The sequence below is a fragment of the Schistocerca cancellata genome, chromosome 10 (assembly GCF_023864275.1).
Source record: "Schistocerca cancellata isolate TAMUIC-IGC-003103 chromosome 10, iqSchCanc2.1, whole genome shotgun sequence".
In the NCBI taxonomy this organism is placed as follows: Eukaryota; Metazoa; Arthropoda; class Insecta; order Orthoptera; family Acrididae; genus Schistocerca; species Schistocerca cancellata.
Window position 1 is genome coordinate 46,093,347 of NC_064635.1, and position 17,753 is coordinate 46,111,099.

Genomic DNA, 17,753 nt, shown 5'->3' on the forward strand with positions numbered 1-17,753 from the left:
CATGGATTTTAATACCTACTCTGAATTTTTCTTTTGTGTCCTACTGCTTGCTCAATATAGAGATTGAACAACATCCAACTTTAACCTATCCATTTTCCTTTTTAAATTTTCTAACCCACCTGCCCGATTAAGGGATCTGACATTCTACGCTCCGATCTGTAGAACGCCAGTTTTCTTTCTCCTGATAACGACATCTTCCTGGGTAGTCCCCGCCCGGGGATCCGAATGGGGGACTATTTTACCTCCGGAATACTTTACCCAAGAGGACGCCATCATCATTTATCCATACAGTAAAGGACAAGGTAATCAAGAGAAGAAGTAAACAGACTCATTCGTTTAACGTGTATTCAAAATAATACTTTTATTAACTTTGGGGTGATGCACAGTGACTGTCGAAGGCGATACATGTGTGGCCATGTTGAGCGCTGTGATGATGGGCAATGAACGTCGACGGTGGTGATTGTGGGGCGATGTCGTCTCCACTCTTTGAGGTCCTAATGGTGTCCGTAGCCGAGGCTCAGACCGTGTCCGTATCCTCCGTATCCCAGGCTGACTGCGGGGGCGGCGGCGGCGTATCCCAAACCGAGACCGTGTCCGTATCCCAGTCCCTGTCCGTATCCGTAGCCCAGCCCGTGGCCGTATCCCAGGCTCAGTCCGTGTCCGTAGCCGAGGCCGACAGCGGGGGCGGCTGCGATGGCGGGGGCGGCCACAGCGACGGGGGCAGCAGCCACCTTAGCCACTGCGGGGGCGTAGTGGGTGGTGCCGTAGCTCACCTGGGCAGAGGAAGAATGTTAAAGCATCGCCGGGTGATCACGCAGCAGCAGGATGTCAGGCATCTTTGCACAATAATCATCCACATCATCTACAGGGTAGCGATCATTTTCATATCACAAATGGAAATGCTCTATGGGAATGCACGCTTCCTTGGCAAATTTCACTGGTATCTTCTCCAGTTGTCGTTTGTGTCGTGGTGTCGTGCTGTCTCAATGTTCCGACAAGTTTCCAACTCGACATCTTCATCTTCACCTGAAGATGGTGAGCAAGAAAGTTGCGACAGCACGACGCCACGACTCGCCTGATAACCTGAGGATATTTCACCATAAACACAAAGATTGTAACGGGTCAGAAACACGAGTCCCATGCTCCACCAATCTTATCTCGTACATTGTATTCAACGAAACTCAGGAGACGTTTGGAACAGAAAATAAAAGTTCCGGGTAACTAAATAAAAACTTAGAGTTTGCCGATGACGCCGTACTTCTGAAAGTGGCACTAAAGTTATTGGATGAGCATTTGAATGGAAGAAATTGTTTATTTAAGACAAATTGTAAGCCCAATATCAATAATGTAGGGGTAATAGAGTGTAGTCAAATTACATCAGGCGAAGGTAAGGGGATTAGATCAAGAAAACGAGACACTAAAAGTGGTAGATGAATTTTGTTATTTAGGCACCAAAATAACTGAAGCTGTTTGATGTATAGAGGATATAAAATCGATACCAGCAGTTCTGGAAAAGAGAAATTTGCTGTCGTTGTACACAGATTTTAATTTTAGAAAGTTTTTTCAGCAAGTGTTTGTTTGGAGTACAGCCATGTGTAGAAGAGAAACGTAAATGACAAACAGTTTAGACACAAAGACTGTAGAATCTGTTGAAGTTTGGTGTTAGAGGATGGTGCTGAAAATTTGATAGGCTGATGTGATAACAAATGAGGGGGTACTGAATCGAATTCGAAGTCAACAAGAATTAATATCACAGTTTGACTAAATGGAGGGATTGGTTAATAATATACATCCGGAGGGCAGTTTGGCTTGATTATAGTTAGCACATTCAAATGGATGATGGTTGCAGTAGTTAAACGGAGATGAAGAGGCTGTTTTTGAAACTTTCTGGCAAAATGAAACGGCACGCAAGGCACGGACTCTAACTCTTGAGTTTGAAAGGCAGTTCTCTAGCCGAAGAACTTTGGCTGTTACAGTCAAGACTGTGACTACTAATCCTTGTTTAGCACACAGTTTCGTAAAACTATACAATTTAATTGGTAGGACACGTGAATCTCACAAATGGTGGCTTAGGAAAGGGCAGGTGGCTGAAAATTTTTGAGGGCTAGAAATTGAAGTCCTTGAGGGAGAAAGGAAGACTGGGTGAGCTGTTACAAGCGTGACGACATGTCAGTGTTTTGAGAGACTATGATCTGTGGGCCTATCACACAACGTCAAAGCAACACATCTGCTTCTATACCTCCAGTTCGGATTCAGAAGCGCTCATACAATAGCCTAACAACTACTGTGATTGGTGGAGGAAGCTGTAGACGTCTTGTAATGCCCGAGAGTATCTAGGCACAGTATTCAAGGACATCCTCAGAGCTCTCGGCTCCATGTTGCACGAAGGGCTGATGTTTAAACTATTAGAAATACAGACAGGGAGTCCCCATGTAGCACATATTGCTGCTGAAATCCTACCTGGCAGGCAGGACAGTCCATATGAGGAAACGGAAATGATTTTCAAAGAAGAAAGGACACAACTTGTCCATACTATCGTAAAGATCTGTTTTCAGACTGGTACACTACAGGGTTTCTTATCATAAGCTATTCACTGTGTGAGGAGGTAAGATTCGTCGTAACCCCGGAGTGAAGTGGTCGGGTATACTGTGTTGAAGGTAACTGCAACCAATATAATAAAAATATTCCTAAAATATAAAAGAGTTCAAAAATGAAGACAATATGTACAGATAAAGATATCTGTGAGGTAAACCCAAAGAACTGGTGAATGCCGACATCCCACAGTACAAGTGGATGGGGCCGTAGGAGGAGTCCTCAAGGATGGGTGAAGAGGATGGAGGCGATACAGTGCGCTGCAGGGAGTCAAGTTAATGGAAGACTGAGTTCAGCATTTGGCTATGAGGAAAGGTGGCGCAGAATGTAGGGTATACAGCGTTGACAAAATAAAGCTGGCTCAGAAAATATTTCAATTACCTTACGGTAAGAAAGCCCAGATGTGAATGATGTAAGTTTGGTTGCCTGTCTGAAGGCGCATGAAATATTTTCCGAGACAGTTTTATTTTACTCACCCGATATTTGGGAAAAAATAGACGGGTACACAAAGCCATGTGCAGTGCTTGTCATTTAAGAATTTGTAGCTCGGTGTGGTGATAGTTTGGTGTGGTGAGCACAGAGCTACCTTCGTTGGCCACGTATATGGTTCTAGTACCTGTGGTGAGTAGATGGAGGAGAAAACGTACCTGTGAGACAGTTGAGACGGCAGCGGGAGCGTGGGCAATGGCTGGAGCGACAGCCACTGCGGGGGCGTGAGCGATGGCGGGGGCGGCGGCGACGGCGACTGCGGGGGCGTGCGCGATGGCGGGGGCGGCGATGGCTGCGGGGGCGGCGGCCAGGGCCAGGCCGTGTCCGTAGCCTCCGTAGCCTCCATAACCTCCATAACCTCCGTAGCCTCCGTATCCCAGACCCAGCAGGCCTCGCTTCTCCTGCTTCTTCTCCTCCTCAGCAAACGCCACGGTGGCCAGAGCCAGGACTACAATAGCCTGAGGAAGAAGAAGGTCGGAAACGTCAGCCCAGTGTCTATGGTATCACCTATATGTCCTTCTACATCTGTACTACGATAGCGTGAAGATGACGAAGGTCGGAAACGTCAACCCAACGTCTACAGTATCAGCCTACAAGTCCTTCTACATCCACACTATGCGAGCCATGTGATAGACAGTACTCAGAGCTCCAATATTAAATTCTCCCTTTCCTGTTCCAGTCAGAAATGGTACGCACATTGACTCTTCGTAAGTCCTCTCGAATTTTACTTTTTATACTACGCGTATTGTACTCGAAAACTCACGCATTTCATAATATGGCTCGGAGTAAGCTTACAACTATAACTAGAGAAAAGAGAGTGAATTGTAAAACCAGACGATTTATAAACTCATTATATTTAAAGTAAAAATGTGCCAATGACAGTGAAGGTTCTAACTGAATGGAACTAGGGAAAAGGTTAAGACAAGACTGCTGTATGTCTCCTACCTTTCTCTATATTACTTATAAAATGTGATTAACCACTGCCCTCTAGATGACAAGGGGTAACCGTTGGAGGGAGATGAATGTGGTGTTTGAGGCTTGCAGACTTGGTGAAGGCGTTTTTTGAGGGACCGGAGGCGTGATAATCGCATGGGGCGAGATCAGGACTAATGGCAGGTTTCTCGAGTGTCTCCCACTTTAGTTAGGGTAACTTCTGCATTACGAAATCTGCAATAAGGGAACGGGCGTTATCATGAACTTGGTGCACCATGCCACGACGGTAGTTACTCAATCCATACAATTCCTTCACTTTGCGATGGATGTCTACCGGTGTTTGTCCGTCGGCAGCCAAGGAAAGAGTAACAACATGTTGGTCCTCTTTGGATTCGTTTGATAATTAAGTCGCCAAAGTTCACTGTCTGCTCTTACCGCATGCAAGTCGCAAAGACACGAACGCCACAGTAATCCCTTGCCCGTATGTCAGTGCTTGTATACCCGCGTAGAAGTCGCGCTACGTTGCGTAATCGCTGAAGGAACGCCTTGAAAAGAAAGCTTTTTGATCGCCCCTTATACTAAGAAAGATGAGGGTAGTAGGTTGCGTAAATGCATGCTGTAATGCCTGGTTGACGTACTGTTCTCTTCTTAGTGACATTCTACGGCCTTTTTACAGGCAAGAAAGAATTCTGGCTTTGCTCTGCCTCCCTCAGTATCTTTCCCCGCTCCTTTTCTTTTGTGATCGTCGAGACACTGCTAACAACTTGTTTCCTGACTATCCAATGTCTCCAATGATACTACGCATCAGTCCTCCATACGTCTACCCTGCTACCATACTACACACCAAACAACCAAACACTTCCCCATTGAACAACAAATTATTTTTCTCAAACCATGGTTTTCAATTTTCAGTGACAGTACAGTGCTTCATTTCTGTCACTGTTTTAAAGCGTGTTTCAAATCTGTTCTTATCATTTTCGTTTTACCAATCAGATTTTCTGTTTTAAATTTAAAAAGAAACGAAGAAAATCAAATTTAGTTTATGGAAAACTTTCATTAAATCCGTCCTCACATATTTTAAAATCGTTAAGTATCTCACCTTCTAAATTAATGTTTTTCGTCTTTGTGTATGTCATATAACCTTTGGCTGAAGAGCAGGTCGATTGCAGCACTGTCCCCCGACGCCCATATGGGGCGAGGGGGATACAACAATAAAGAAATAAAAATCCTGGTTTGTTACTGATGTGCCAGGGAAATATAAAAATGTGGTTGAAACGGAAATAATATTGTCCTGACAGGAATGAATGCGCGCTGACCCACTTCACAGTGGCGCGGAAATTAGTAAAACATATAGGAAGTAGAGTTGCTGAATAATAACAGTGTGGGTGCTGTTGTAAAAAAATTATTTAACGACCGGTTTCATAGCCTAGAAGCCTCATCATGATGTATCGTGAGACTGGGTAGCAACATGGACGGGGCCAAGCATTCTTTGTCTATGAATAAATGACACAATTAGAAGGTCAATTTGATTTTTGATTTACTTTACTGAAAAAGCACCACAACTGGTTTCGTGTTTGCACTTTCATCATAATACGGCTTGGATGCTCCAGTGTACCATATACAGTCATTTGTTCACAGAGAAGGACTGTTCAGTCCCATCCACGTTGCGTTTTAATATCATGATTTGCCATATTTAACCTTCTAGGTTACAAAATCGGTCGTTAAATAATTAGTTACTGCCGGCCATCCATGTGGAGCACGTCTTGGTCTCACCGCGGAATTCTAGACAGCCACACACAGCTAATTTCATTACAGTGTAAGGACGTGAAAATGGCGTTGACGCAACGTCGAAACTAGTAGCGAAGTAGAGAATGAGATTTTCACTCTGCAGCGGACTGTGCGCTGGTATGAAACTTCCTGGCAGATTAAAACTGTGTGCCCGACCGAGACTGGAACTCGGGACCTTTTCCTTTCGCGGGCAAATGCTCTACCATCTGAGCTACCGAAGCACGACTCACGCCCGGTCCTCACAGCTTTAATTCTGCCAGTATGTCGTCTCCTACCTTCCAAACTTTACAGAAGCTCTCCTGCGAACCTTGCAGAACTAGCACTCCTGAAAGAAAGGATATTGCGGAGACATGGCTTGGCCACAGCCTGGGGGATGTTTCCAGAATGAGATTTTCACTCTGCAGCGGAGTGTGCGCTGATATGAAACTTCCTCGCAGATTAAAATTGTGTCTAGCGAAGTAAATATAAAATCTTAAGTATAGCTGGAGGAATTTCACTATTAATAAAAATTGTATCAGCTGTGTCGCAGCTTCGTCCAGTTTAAATGTGGATGTACGAAGAAATAATTTACAAGTGCAACCAAGCGGTTATAATTGAAGATGTCTACCAGTGACTGTGTTCAGGAAGTAATTTGTCTTACACAGGAAACAGTTTGAAAACGAAACATTACAAATTTAAAACGGTAGAATAGCTGAACTCTGGATTACAAAAAAGTAAATAAATAAATTTAATAAGAATTCAGGAATAAAAAGGCATAGGTGGACTGAAAATAATCTTTGCCCCACTGACTGTCGATAATGTTGGTCCAAGTAGTCTAGTTGTAGAGTGCGTATGGGGAAAACGAATCCTGACCGGACAGCGGAATTTTTCTGTCTATCTTTAATCTAAACACCTCTCATAGATGCGAGGAGTCTCCACTGCACACGGTTCGGATTCCCCAGGTGGATAGCTGCAGGGACACGCTAGTCTTCGAACTGGTGTCCAGTTGAAAGGCCTGCACTGGGCCATTGAGTCACGTGCTGTACTATCAGCACTTGGCTCGGTGAGAGAGGTAGCGACAGGCCGTGCCCCGCATCGTACTCACCAGGACCTTCATGTTGATGCCGTGTGGTTGCTGCAGTGGCCGCTGGCGAACTGATGACCAGAGTGGACGCTGCGGCGAGTATATATAGTGGGCCATACCGGCCAGTGGCCGTCCTTTCACAGCCGCGGAGGGCGTCGGCGGCAGAGAACAGAACACAGCGGCGGGCCGCGGGGTGAAAGGCGACGGGAGCGACTTCCCGCCTGTGACGTCACGCGGTGCCACGCGACGCACCGCGCTGACGCATAGGTAGTCGGCGTCTGTCTCCGCTTTCAGCCCTTTGAGAGGTGGGGGGGGGGCGCAGGGGAGAGGGTGAGGTCTTAACAGATGCGGTACCCGCTCATTACAAAAACCCCAAGATGGAGAAATCAGGAAACCAGGTAACTAACACTTCTGGGAGATATATTGAGAAACTAGCTATACCCAGCAAACTTCGTTCCGCCTCTGAAAATCTTTACCTGTTATAGCTGACCCGGCAAACGTTCTTCTGCCATATAAATTATCTCTAGTCTATAAGAATAAAGTATACGTGTAACACAATTTATACGCCCCCTCTCTCTCTCCTTGCATATACAGGGTGTTACAAAAAGCTACGGCCAAACTTTCAGGAAACATTCCTCACACACAAATAAAGATGTTATGTGGACATGTGTCCGGAAACGCTTAATTTCCATGTTAGAGCTCATTTTAGTTTCGTCAGTATGTACTGTACGTCCTCGATTCACCGCCAGTTGGCCCAATTGAAGGAAGGTAATGTTGACTTCGGTGCTTGTGTTGACTTGCGACTCATTGCTCTGCAGTACTAGCATCAAGCACATCAGTACGTAGCATCAACAGGTTAGTGTTCATCACGAACGTGGTTTTGCAGTAAGTGCAATGATTACAAATGCGGAGTTGGCAGATGCCCATTTGATGTATGGATTAGCACGGGGCAATAGCCGTGGCGCGGTACGTTTGTATCGAGACAGATTTCCAGAAAGAAGGTGTCCCGACAGGAAGACGTTCGAAGCCATTGATCGGCGTCTTAGGGAGCGCGGAACATTCCAGCATATGACTCGCGACTGGGGAAGACCTAGAACGACGAGGACACCTGCAATGGACGAGGCAATTCTTCGTGCAGTTGACGATAACCCTAATGTCAGCGTCAGAGAAGTTGCTGCTGAACAAGGTAACGTTGACCACGTCACTGTATGGAGAGTGCTACGGGAGAACCAGTTGTTTCCGTACCATGTACAGCGTGTGCAGGCACTATCAGCAGCTGATTGGCCTCCACGGGTACACTTCTGCGAATGGTTCATCCAACAATGTGTCAATCCTCATTTCAGTGCAAATGTTCTCTTTACGGATGAGGCTTCATTCCAACGTGATCAAATTGTAAATTTTCACAATCAGCATGTGTGGGCTGACGAGAATCCGCACGCAATTGTGCAATCACGTCATCAACACAGATTTTCTGTGAACGTTTGGGCAAGCATTGTTGGTGATGTCTTGATTGGGCCCCATGTTCGTCCACCTACGCTCAGTGGAGCACGTTATCATGATTTCATACGGGATACTCTACCTGTGCTGCTAAACATGTGCCTTTACAAGTACGACACAACATGTGTTTCATGCACGATGGAGCTCCTGCACATTTCAGCCGAAGTGTTCGTACGCTTCTCAACAATAGATTCGGTGACCGATGGATTGGTAGAGGCGGACAAATTCCATGGCCTCCACGCTCTCCTGACCTCACCCCTCTTGACTTTCATTTATGGGGGCATTTGAAAGCTCTTGTCTACGCAACCCGGGTATCAAATGTAGAGACCCTTCGTGCTCGTATTGTGGACGGCTGTGATACAATACGCCATTCTCCAGGGCTGCATCAGCGCATCAGGGATTCCATGCGACGGAGGGTGGATGCATGTATCCTCGCCAACGGAGGACATTTTGAACATTTCCTGTAACAAAGTATTTGATGTCAAGCTGGTACGTTATGTTGCTGTGTGTTTCCATTCCATGATTAATGTGATTTGAAGAGAAGTAATAAAATGAGCTCTAACATGGAAAGTAAGCGTTTCCGGACACATGTCCCCCATAACATATTTTCTTTCTTTGTGTGTGAGGAATGTTTCCTGAAAGTTTGGCCGTACCTTTTTGTAACACCCTGTATGGTTTTCTCACAAATGTGAGAATGTCTGTGGTGAAAGGTTTTTGTCTTCTGGCATTTCCTTCTAGTTAACTGTGCAATTTTGTGACATGCGGGCATTCCCCTAATTTTTTGTTCTGGCCTAACTTTTTATGCAGTGGTGTTTTGATACCGTGTTTTGTTTAGTCCAGGATTGCTTTGGGTCTCCTGAATTTTGTTGGGTTGCTGGGGTAGTTCCCTAGTGCGTTTATGAGTGGGTTTTCGGAGATGCGCGCGGTTCGGTAGAATGCGGCCGCGAGTTCTCGAAATCTTTGTGTCAGCAGTTTCACTGCCGCGGCTTCGTGTGTGTCTGCCGTGGGGAATCGAGAGGGGACGTGTAATGCCCGTCGCAGTGCCCTATTTTGAGGTCTCTGCAGCCGCGCTATGTGCGACTTAGCTGCATATCCCCACACCGGACAGGCATACTCGAATATCGGTCTTACTAAACAGCAGTAGAGCCAGACTCCAGTTGTCGCTGCGAGGCTGCTGCTGCTGTTTAGCAGTGGATACAGCTCATTCAACCTGGCGCTTGCCATATTGCGGAGATCGTTTATATGCGTTCTCCAGGTAAGGCGTTGGTCTAAAGTGACCCCCAGGTACTTCGCGGTTTTTTTCCACGGTATTTCACGCCTGTGGAGCCTGAGTGTTCTGTTCTGTCTTAGACGGTGTGCAAAGGATCGTTTGCCTTTTCTTTGTGTAATCATGATCGATGGTGTTTTATCGCTGTTTACTGTTATTCTCCATTTCTTGGCCCATGTTTCAGTGTTGTTGAGGAGGTTTTGTAGCCTTCGTGTAACAAGTGTCATGTTGGTGCTGGTGGCAAAAAAGGCCGTGTCATCGGCATACAGGGCTGTGTGGGTCTGTGGGGCAGTCGGTGTATCGGCTGTGTACAAGTTGTACAACACGGGGCCTAACACCGAGCCCTGTGGGACACCAACCCGTATGCCTCGTGTGCTCGGCTTAGCAGTGACAGAAAATGTACGATTAGCTAGGTAGCTGCGCAGTAGCTTAACGACTTGGCCGGGGAACCCTAATGTGTAAAGTTTTTAGAGTAGCACTAGGCCACAGTAGCCTTTCCGGTTGAACGCTTCTGTGGCGGCTTCGACTACTCTCAAAGTTGTTGGGGTGCTGAATGTTTGTTGCGAAATCCGAACTGGAATTGGGGGAGCATTTCTTCTCTACGTATGTATCGTTCGATGTGAACCTAAAGGAGGCGCTCGTAAAGTTTACTGAGAGTGGGGAGTAAACTTATGGAAGGGTGGTGCTGGGGAAAGAGGGAGGGGGTGGGTCTTTTCCAGGCTTAGCGATCGCGACCACTTCCGCGTGTTTCCACTGCTTCGGGAATTTTTGTGTTCGCGTGATCTCGTTGAATATTTCTGTCAGTTTTTCTATCGCTAGCTGGGGCAGGTGTTTTAGCAGTTCATTGGTGAGGAGGTCATGACCTGGGGCTTTATTTGTGGGTAGAGATCTGATGGCTTTTACTACCTCCTCGGTTGAGAAGGCAGGTATATCGACAGCGACGTCATCTTCTGCTGCGAGAAATGCAGTTAGCTGTTCTCTGACTGTTCTCTCGTGTTCTCGGTCTTGCGCCTCTGCTGGGGTGAATTGTTTCTCGAAGACGTCGGCGAGTGCGTTGGCTTTATCTTGGGCGCTGAACACTAGTCCTCTCTCGCCATGCAGAGGCGGCATCCTAGAGCGTCTTTTAGTGACATGCTTGTTGGCCTTCCTAGAGGCTGTTATCCTGCACTTTGAGAGCCGTGAGGCGGTTTGACCATTGCTGGTTTCAGTACTCAGTGAACGACGCCTTGAGCTCTCTTTGTAGGTGAACTTCGTTCCGCCTCTGAAAATCTTTATATGTTGTAGCTGACCCGGCAATCGTTGTTTTGCCATATAAATTATCTCTAGTCTATAAGAATAATGTATACGTGTAAGACAATAGCCGTTGTTGGCGGGAGCTCGTGAGACAAACAATAATAATGGACGAAAACTGTGTAGGGAGTGAGAAAAGGCTTAGGGGGATGTCCGGCAGTATCGGCCACTATTAGTTGTAGCTTTTCTACGGTAGACCCCGCGGATTTAACAATTGCAGCCGATACACGGCTCGTCCATGAGTATACAAACATAGCGGCAGTTTCGTGTCGAAACGTGTTCGCCAGTATTATGAATAAGGCCAAGAGCACACGCATCGGTTTTTATCGTACGTAAAAATATTTTACGATTAAATTGTTTTAGAGGAACAAAGGCGAGCATACGAACTTCTTTGTTCCACTAAAAGAGTGTGATCGTACGCTATATTTCCGTACGATAAAAGTCGATGTATATGCGCTAGGTCTAAATATCGGTTTGGCGAATGACGCGTGCTACCTAGGTAAACTTCTCGGTCTAGTTCAAAGAGGGATATTCGAGTCGTTGCTTTTGGTACGTTTTCCTCAATTACCTATCTATCGAATAGTGAAAGTCTATCACCGGTAGATACCTGGCGGGGATAACTGATCAATTGATCAGTTATCGACCAGAGTTAAAAGTTATTAAATTACTAAAATCGCTGTTCAAAAATACGGGTCGATAGTTGAAGCGTGAAAATTTAGGATTGCGTGTATTTTGTATTGCCACATCATAAAAAAAATAAAAAAAGAAGTTCTGTCCAATAAAAATTAGGAAAAAATTTTTGGGGTGGACCACGCTTATCACTTAGGGGTATGAAAAAATATTACGACAGATTCTCAGAGGTAGCGAATATACATGTAAAATCTCATCAGAATCGATCGAGTCCTTTCGGATTATGGCAACCAACAATGTAACACCAGAATTTTACATATTATATACTTAAGCAACATTAAGGTGAAAAAGAAAAAGGAGAATTTTCAACGATTTTGAACGTTTCGTGACGCAAACATTTTTTTTTTTTTTTTTAGTAGTCCGGGGTGATATGTTACAATACAGCATCACCGGTCTATTGCGGTCTAACTGTGTTGGTGAGGCAGTAAATTTCCACAGGGCAGTGACTGCGTCACTGCAATTCACTTTGGAGGTGTGGCGGTGGGACTTGTAGTCCCGTACCACCCTCTGACGGTGATAGTACTACATGAGTCAAGCAGAAAATTTTGCCTTACATGGGCAGGTGAAGGTGTGACGGTGGGACTTGTGTGACGCAAACAAAGTGCGACGGACTGTTAATATGACGATAAATATGACATACCTGCGCGAGAGATAAATACTCTGTGGATTTAAGCATCTCTACGAACTTGATAACAAAGATATACAGACTGTATTAAGCTAAGGCAAAGAGATAATTATTACATGTTGGACATTGGAGGAGAGATGTTCTATGTCGGATGGAGAGGACATTGTTGGAAGCCACCATTAAGGCAGTAATCTATGTTTTATGGTATTGTAGAAAATAAATACATATAAAAGCACAAAAGGAGTATCAGGTGTGTAGAGTTCATAGCCCTTAATCATTTGAAAAGAAATATTCGGTGATTATAAATACGCAAATCGCTCGGAAATGTTGTGTGGTTTGATGGTGCAAACCTGCAGTTTTACACCGTTTTGGGATTCGTCGAGAATATTTCTCCGAAGACCTAAATAATTTCACGAGCTAAAGTTGGACGCCACATTCCATACACATGACACAGCATAGGACTTGGCTGTACCGATAGATTTCCATAGAGCTATAAATTATCTTTAGCGATTTCAGGTGGAGAAGTTCCAGCAAGGAGACTCAACGAGATGTGCTGCTGCGAAACGTATACGGTATTACCGTATTCTTTAACCTACGGAAAACAGTCAGCAACATAGACTTCATTACCACTGCAAACATAATTGAAAGGACTCACTTTATCAAAAGGAGCAAACAGTAATTATAAATCGCTAAACCAAACCATAAGTAAAAATAAATTAATAATAATACGCAATCACATTAATAAAACGCTCATTAAATAAGAGAGAGAATTAAAAAAAATAAGAACTTTAAAATTGTCACAACGTCTTCGTTTATACAGTGTCTGAATCAGTATGCAAGCGAAAGCTTGCGTACCTAATATGTTTATTATTTATTGCCATTTCAATTTGCGGATTCTCTTTTAGGACCGGTTTTACGAGAATCGCAGTTCAGTATCCTGGTCTTGTAGGCGAATAATAACGAGGCTTCGTTTATGAGCAGAACAAATTTGATGACAGCCATTTCCAGTGCCGTTGGTCATTTGTTTCCTCTTCAGGGCTGTTGATTAAGCCAGACTAAGCTTCGACTTGGATCCCATCAAAGTTATATTTAAAAGTCTCATATATTATCTTCTCAAGGATAAAACTGAACAGCCGCGCGGGATTAGCCGAGCGGTCTATGGCGCTGCAGTCATGGACTGTGCGGCTGGTCCCGGCGAAGGTTCAAGTCCTCCCTCGGGCATGGGTGTGTGTGTGTGTGTGTGTGTGTGTGTTTGTCCTTAGGATAATTAAGGTTAAGTAGTGTGTAAGCTTAGGGACTGATGACCTTATCACTTAAGTCCCATAAGATTTCACTCACATTTGACCATTTTTGAACATAAAACTAAACATGGTAGGAGCTGTGATAATTATTTCAAAATTATGCGGATCCGGATTGACGTCTGGTTTTTGCGACAAATAAAAATTTGTGCCAGACCGGGATTCAAAATGGTTCAAATGGCTCTGAGCACTATGGGACTCAACATCTTAGGTCATAAGTCCCCTAGAACTTAGAACTACTTAAACCTAACTAACCTAAGGACATCACACACGCCCATGCCCGAAGCAGGATTCGAACCTGCGACCGTAGCAGTCCCGCGGTTCCGGACTGCAGCGCCAGAACCGCTAGACCACCGCGGCCGGCGACCGGGATTCGAATCTGTATTTCCTGCTTATCTCAGAAAAATTGGTGTCAATCCGGATTCGTAAAATGCTAATCCGTTTCATAATCACTACCACGGCTGTAATCGTCGGAACAATCAGTTTCCGTTGCTTCAGACAGGCACGCATGTCTCATGGATATTACACGCTAAAGATACGGACACTGGATAAACACAGAGATTGTAGCTAGGTCGCCGTATCCGTGGCTCGACGGGTTACATTGATGATAAAATATTTGCCTCCCTCCCGTGCTGGAATAACGAAATGTGCGGGCGTCAAGTGTTGTGGGCACCGTTACGTGGGTCCTGGATGCTTACTCGGATATCCAAAGTGGTGAAGGCGACCGCCCGCGAAAAGCGGGAAATCTGGGTTCGAGTCCTGATCCGGCAAAAATTCTCACCTGCCACAGACGGTTGGCGTCAGTCCGGATTTGCAAAATGCTAATCCATTTCGTAATCTATATAAAGAAAAATGTAAATGTACGTTAGCTCCAAATTTTATATCTCTGAAAGTTCTTCACCTACCGCTTTGAAATTTTGACACAACGTTTCATTCGAATACGTACCTGTTTTTGAAAACATATTTTAGGACATAAAACATACTGTATAAGTAAATATCTAATAGAAAAGGGGAAACGTTATTGTCAAAATTCTCTAGAAGTTCTGTACCGATTTACTTCAAATTTTTGTAAAATAGTCGAACATTCGGACGGACACAGGCTATATACTTTAATACATGTAACGTCCGCCCCCGGTAGCTGAGTGGTTTGCCGACACGGTGGCTCAGCGTGTTCGGTCAGAGGGCTGCATGCTCTCTGTAATAAAAAAAAACTGGGTCAAAGAATCAACGATCCACTTGAACGGATGTCTTGTGACGTCCGCCCAGACCGAACGCTACGAGCAATATCGAACAAAAAAAACGCCGGCTCGGTAGCTCAGCGTGTTCGGTCAGAGGGCTAGCTGCCCTCTGTAATAAAAAAAACTGAGTTAATGGATGAAAAACGAACTGAAACGGGTGTCTTTCGACGTCCGCCCCGACCAGATACAACAAACGAAAACGAACAAAATGAGATTTAAAAAAAAATGTGGTCAGCGCGACGGAATGTCAATCCTAAGGGCCAGGGTTCGATTGCCGGCTCGGTCGGAGATTTTCTCCGTTTAGGGACTGGGTGTTCTGTTGTCCTAATCATCATCATTTCATCCCCATCGACGCACAAGTCGCCGAAATGGCGTCAAATCGAAAGACTTGCACCAGGCGAACGGTCTACCCGACGGGAGGCCCTCGTCACACGACATTGTTATTATTATTATTATTATTATTATTATTATACATGTAACATATAAAGGTGATGTATTGTTACCAATAATTTAAAAAAACTACTTGACCGATTTACTTTAAAATTTTTACAGTTTAATAAACGCATGAACACACATGGGCTCTGTATATAAACGTCTTTCCCCTGCAGCTTTGCCCACCTACGCGTTGGACACAATATCGCCCACACCTCCTCGCCCCATGTCTGTTTCTACCTCTTCCTCCATCACTCTGTCCTTCTCATCCTCCCACCTCTGTCTATTTCTTCCTCCCCACTCTCTCTCTTCATCTCCCCCTCACTCTGTCTCAACCACCTCCTCTCTCTGTCCATCCCCTCCATACCTGTCAGGTATCCCCTCACTATAATCCTCCCCTGTTTTCTGTACAACTCCTTCAACTCCCCTCTCTGTCATCTCCTTTGCCCCTCTCCTCACTGTCCACCTCCTCTCCCCTCACACTCTGGCCTTCTCCTCCTCTCCCTGTCACTCTCCATCCCCACCTTCCCCCTTCTGTCTATTCATCCCCTCTTGTCTCCCTCTCTTCCTATCCATCACTCCAGCCAGGCTGATACTACTCCAACACAACAGTCCTGTGATACAGAGCAGCCTATGCATCAGGGGCTGGGAACAGTCTGCGACGCAAAGCAGTTCGGTAAGTCAGGCCAATAAAACAAGTAGTTGTGAAACGTTGGCTTATTGGCTTGTGATTGGACTACTGCTACAAAATCTGAATTTGAAATAACAATAAACAAGGCGTAAGGTAAGAGAGATCGTGCAGGAGGAGGTGGAGGGAGAGGCGGAGGAGATTACGGACAGAGAAATGGGAAAGGAGATTATGGATAGGGAAAGTGGGAGAGAGAGAGGGGGTAGGGAAATGGAGAGAGAGGTGGGAGTAGATGGACAGAGGGGGAGAAGGTAATAGACGAGAGAGGGGGAAGTAGGCAGAGATGGACAGAGAGGAAGAGAAGGACAGAGGGGGAGAAGGTAGTAGACGAGAGAGGGGGAAGTAGGCAGAGATGGACAAAGAGAGGGAGAGGAAGAGAAGGACAGAGATAAGGGAGAAGGAGACTAGAATGCATATCCAATTCCCATACATATTGAAAATGTACTTTCTCTTTTCTCTCTTTTCCATTTAACCAGTGAGCCATAGCAACTCATGGCCATTAACAACTAGAGGAAAACAAGATTAATGTTCTGTTGACACATCCAAAGAGTGAGTTATACACTATGTGATCAAAAGTATCCGGACACCCCCAAAAAACGTACGTTTTTCATATTTGGTGCATTGTGCTGCCACATACATACAGGTACTCCATATCAGCGACCTCAGCAGTCATTAGACATCGTGAGAGAGCAGAATGGGGCGCTCTGCGGAACTCACGCACTTCGAACGTGGTCAGGTGATTGGATGTCACTTGTGTCATACATCTGTAGGCGAGATTTCCACACTCCTACACATCCCTAGCTCCACTGTTTCCGATGTGACAGTGAAGTTGAAATGTAAAAGGACACGTACAGGACAAAAGCGTGCAGACCGACCTTGCCTGTTGACTGACAGAGACCGCCGACCGTTAAAGAGGGTTGTAACATATAATAGGCAGCCATCTATCCAGACCATCACACAGGAATTCCAAACTGCATCAGGGTCCACTGCAAGTACTATGACAGTTAGGCGGGATGTGAGAAAGCTTGAATTTCACGGTCGAGCGACTGGTCATAGGCCACGCATCACGCCGGTAAATGCCAAACGACGCTTCGCTTGGTATAAGGAGCGTAAACATTGGACGATTGAACAGTGGAAAAACGTTGTGTGGATTGACGAATGACAGTACACAATGTGACGATCCGATGGCAAGGTGTGCGTATGGTGAATGCCCAGTGAACGTCACCTCCAGCGTGTGTAGTGCCAACAGTAAAATTCGGAGGTGGTGGTGTTATAGTGTGGTCGTGTCTTTCATGGAGGGGGGTTTGTTGGTTTGCGTGGTACTGTCGCAGCACAGGCCTGCATTGATGTTTTAAGCTTCTTCTTCCTTCCCACTGTTGTAGAGCAATTCGGAGATGGCGACTGCACCTTTCAACACGCTCGAGCACCTGTTCGTAATGCACGGCCTGGCCTGCACAGAGTCCTGACCTGAATCCTATAGAACACCTTTGGAATGTTTTGGCACGCCAGCTTCGTGCCAATCCTGACCGACCGACATCGATACCTCTCCTCAGTGCAGCACTCCGTGGAGAATCGGCTGTCATTCCCCAAGAAACCTTCCAGCACCTGATTGAAGGTGTGCCTGCGAGAATGGAAGCTGTCATCAAGGCTAAGGGTGGGCCAACACCATATTGAATTCCAGCATTACCTATGGGGAGCGCCAAGAAGTTGTACGTCATTTCCAGCCAGGTGTCCGTATACTTTTGATCACATAGTGTAGCTCACTGACAAGGAAAATTTATAGCACTTTGAAAAGTTAAATTCAAACCCAAGTGACTTACGAAAGTGAATGAAGGCATAGAAGAAATTAGCACAAATGTACAC

At 45.5% G+C, this 17,753-nt stretch overlaps 1 protein-coding gene across 2 annotated transcripts in view; it reads right to left on the reverse strand.

Annotated features, from left to right (window-relative positions):
* Positions 1-335: 335 nt before the first annotated feature.
* LOC126106863 (cuticle protein 65) overlaps positions 336-17,753 on the reverse strand; it is a 48,694-nt gene continuing 31,276 nt past the window's right edge. The window contains exons 1-3 of one of the 2 annotated variants that reach the window (XM_049913263.1): positions 6,887-7,015; positions 3,240-3,539; positions 336-773 (exon numbers count right to left, since the gene is read on the reverse strand). In XM_049913263.1, the coding sequence (XP_049769220.1) occupies positions 495-773; positions 3,240-3,539; positions 6,887-6,982 (675 nt within the window). In that variant the 5' untranslated portion in view covers positions 6,983-7,015 and the 3' untranslated portion in view covers positions 336-494. Of the gene's footprint in view, positions 774-3,239; positions 3,540-6,886; positions 7,016-17,753 lie in introns of those variants that run through there. The other variant, XM_049913264.1, reaches the window with a different exon arrangement.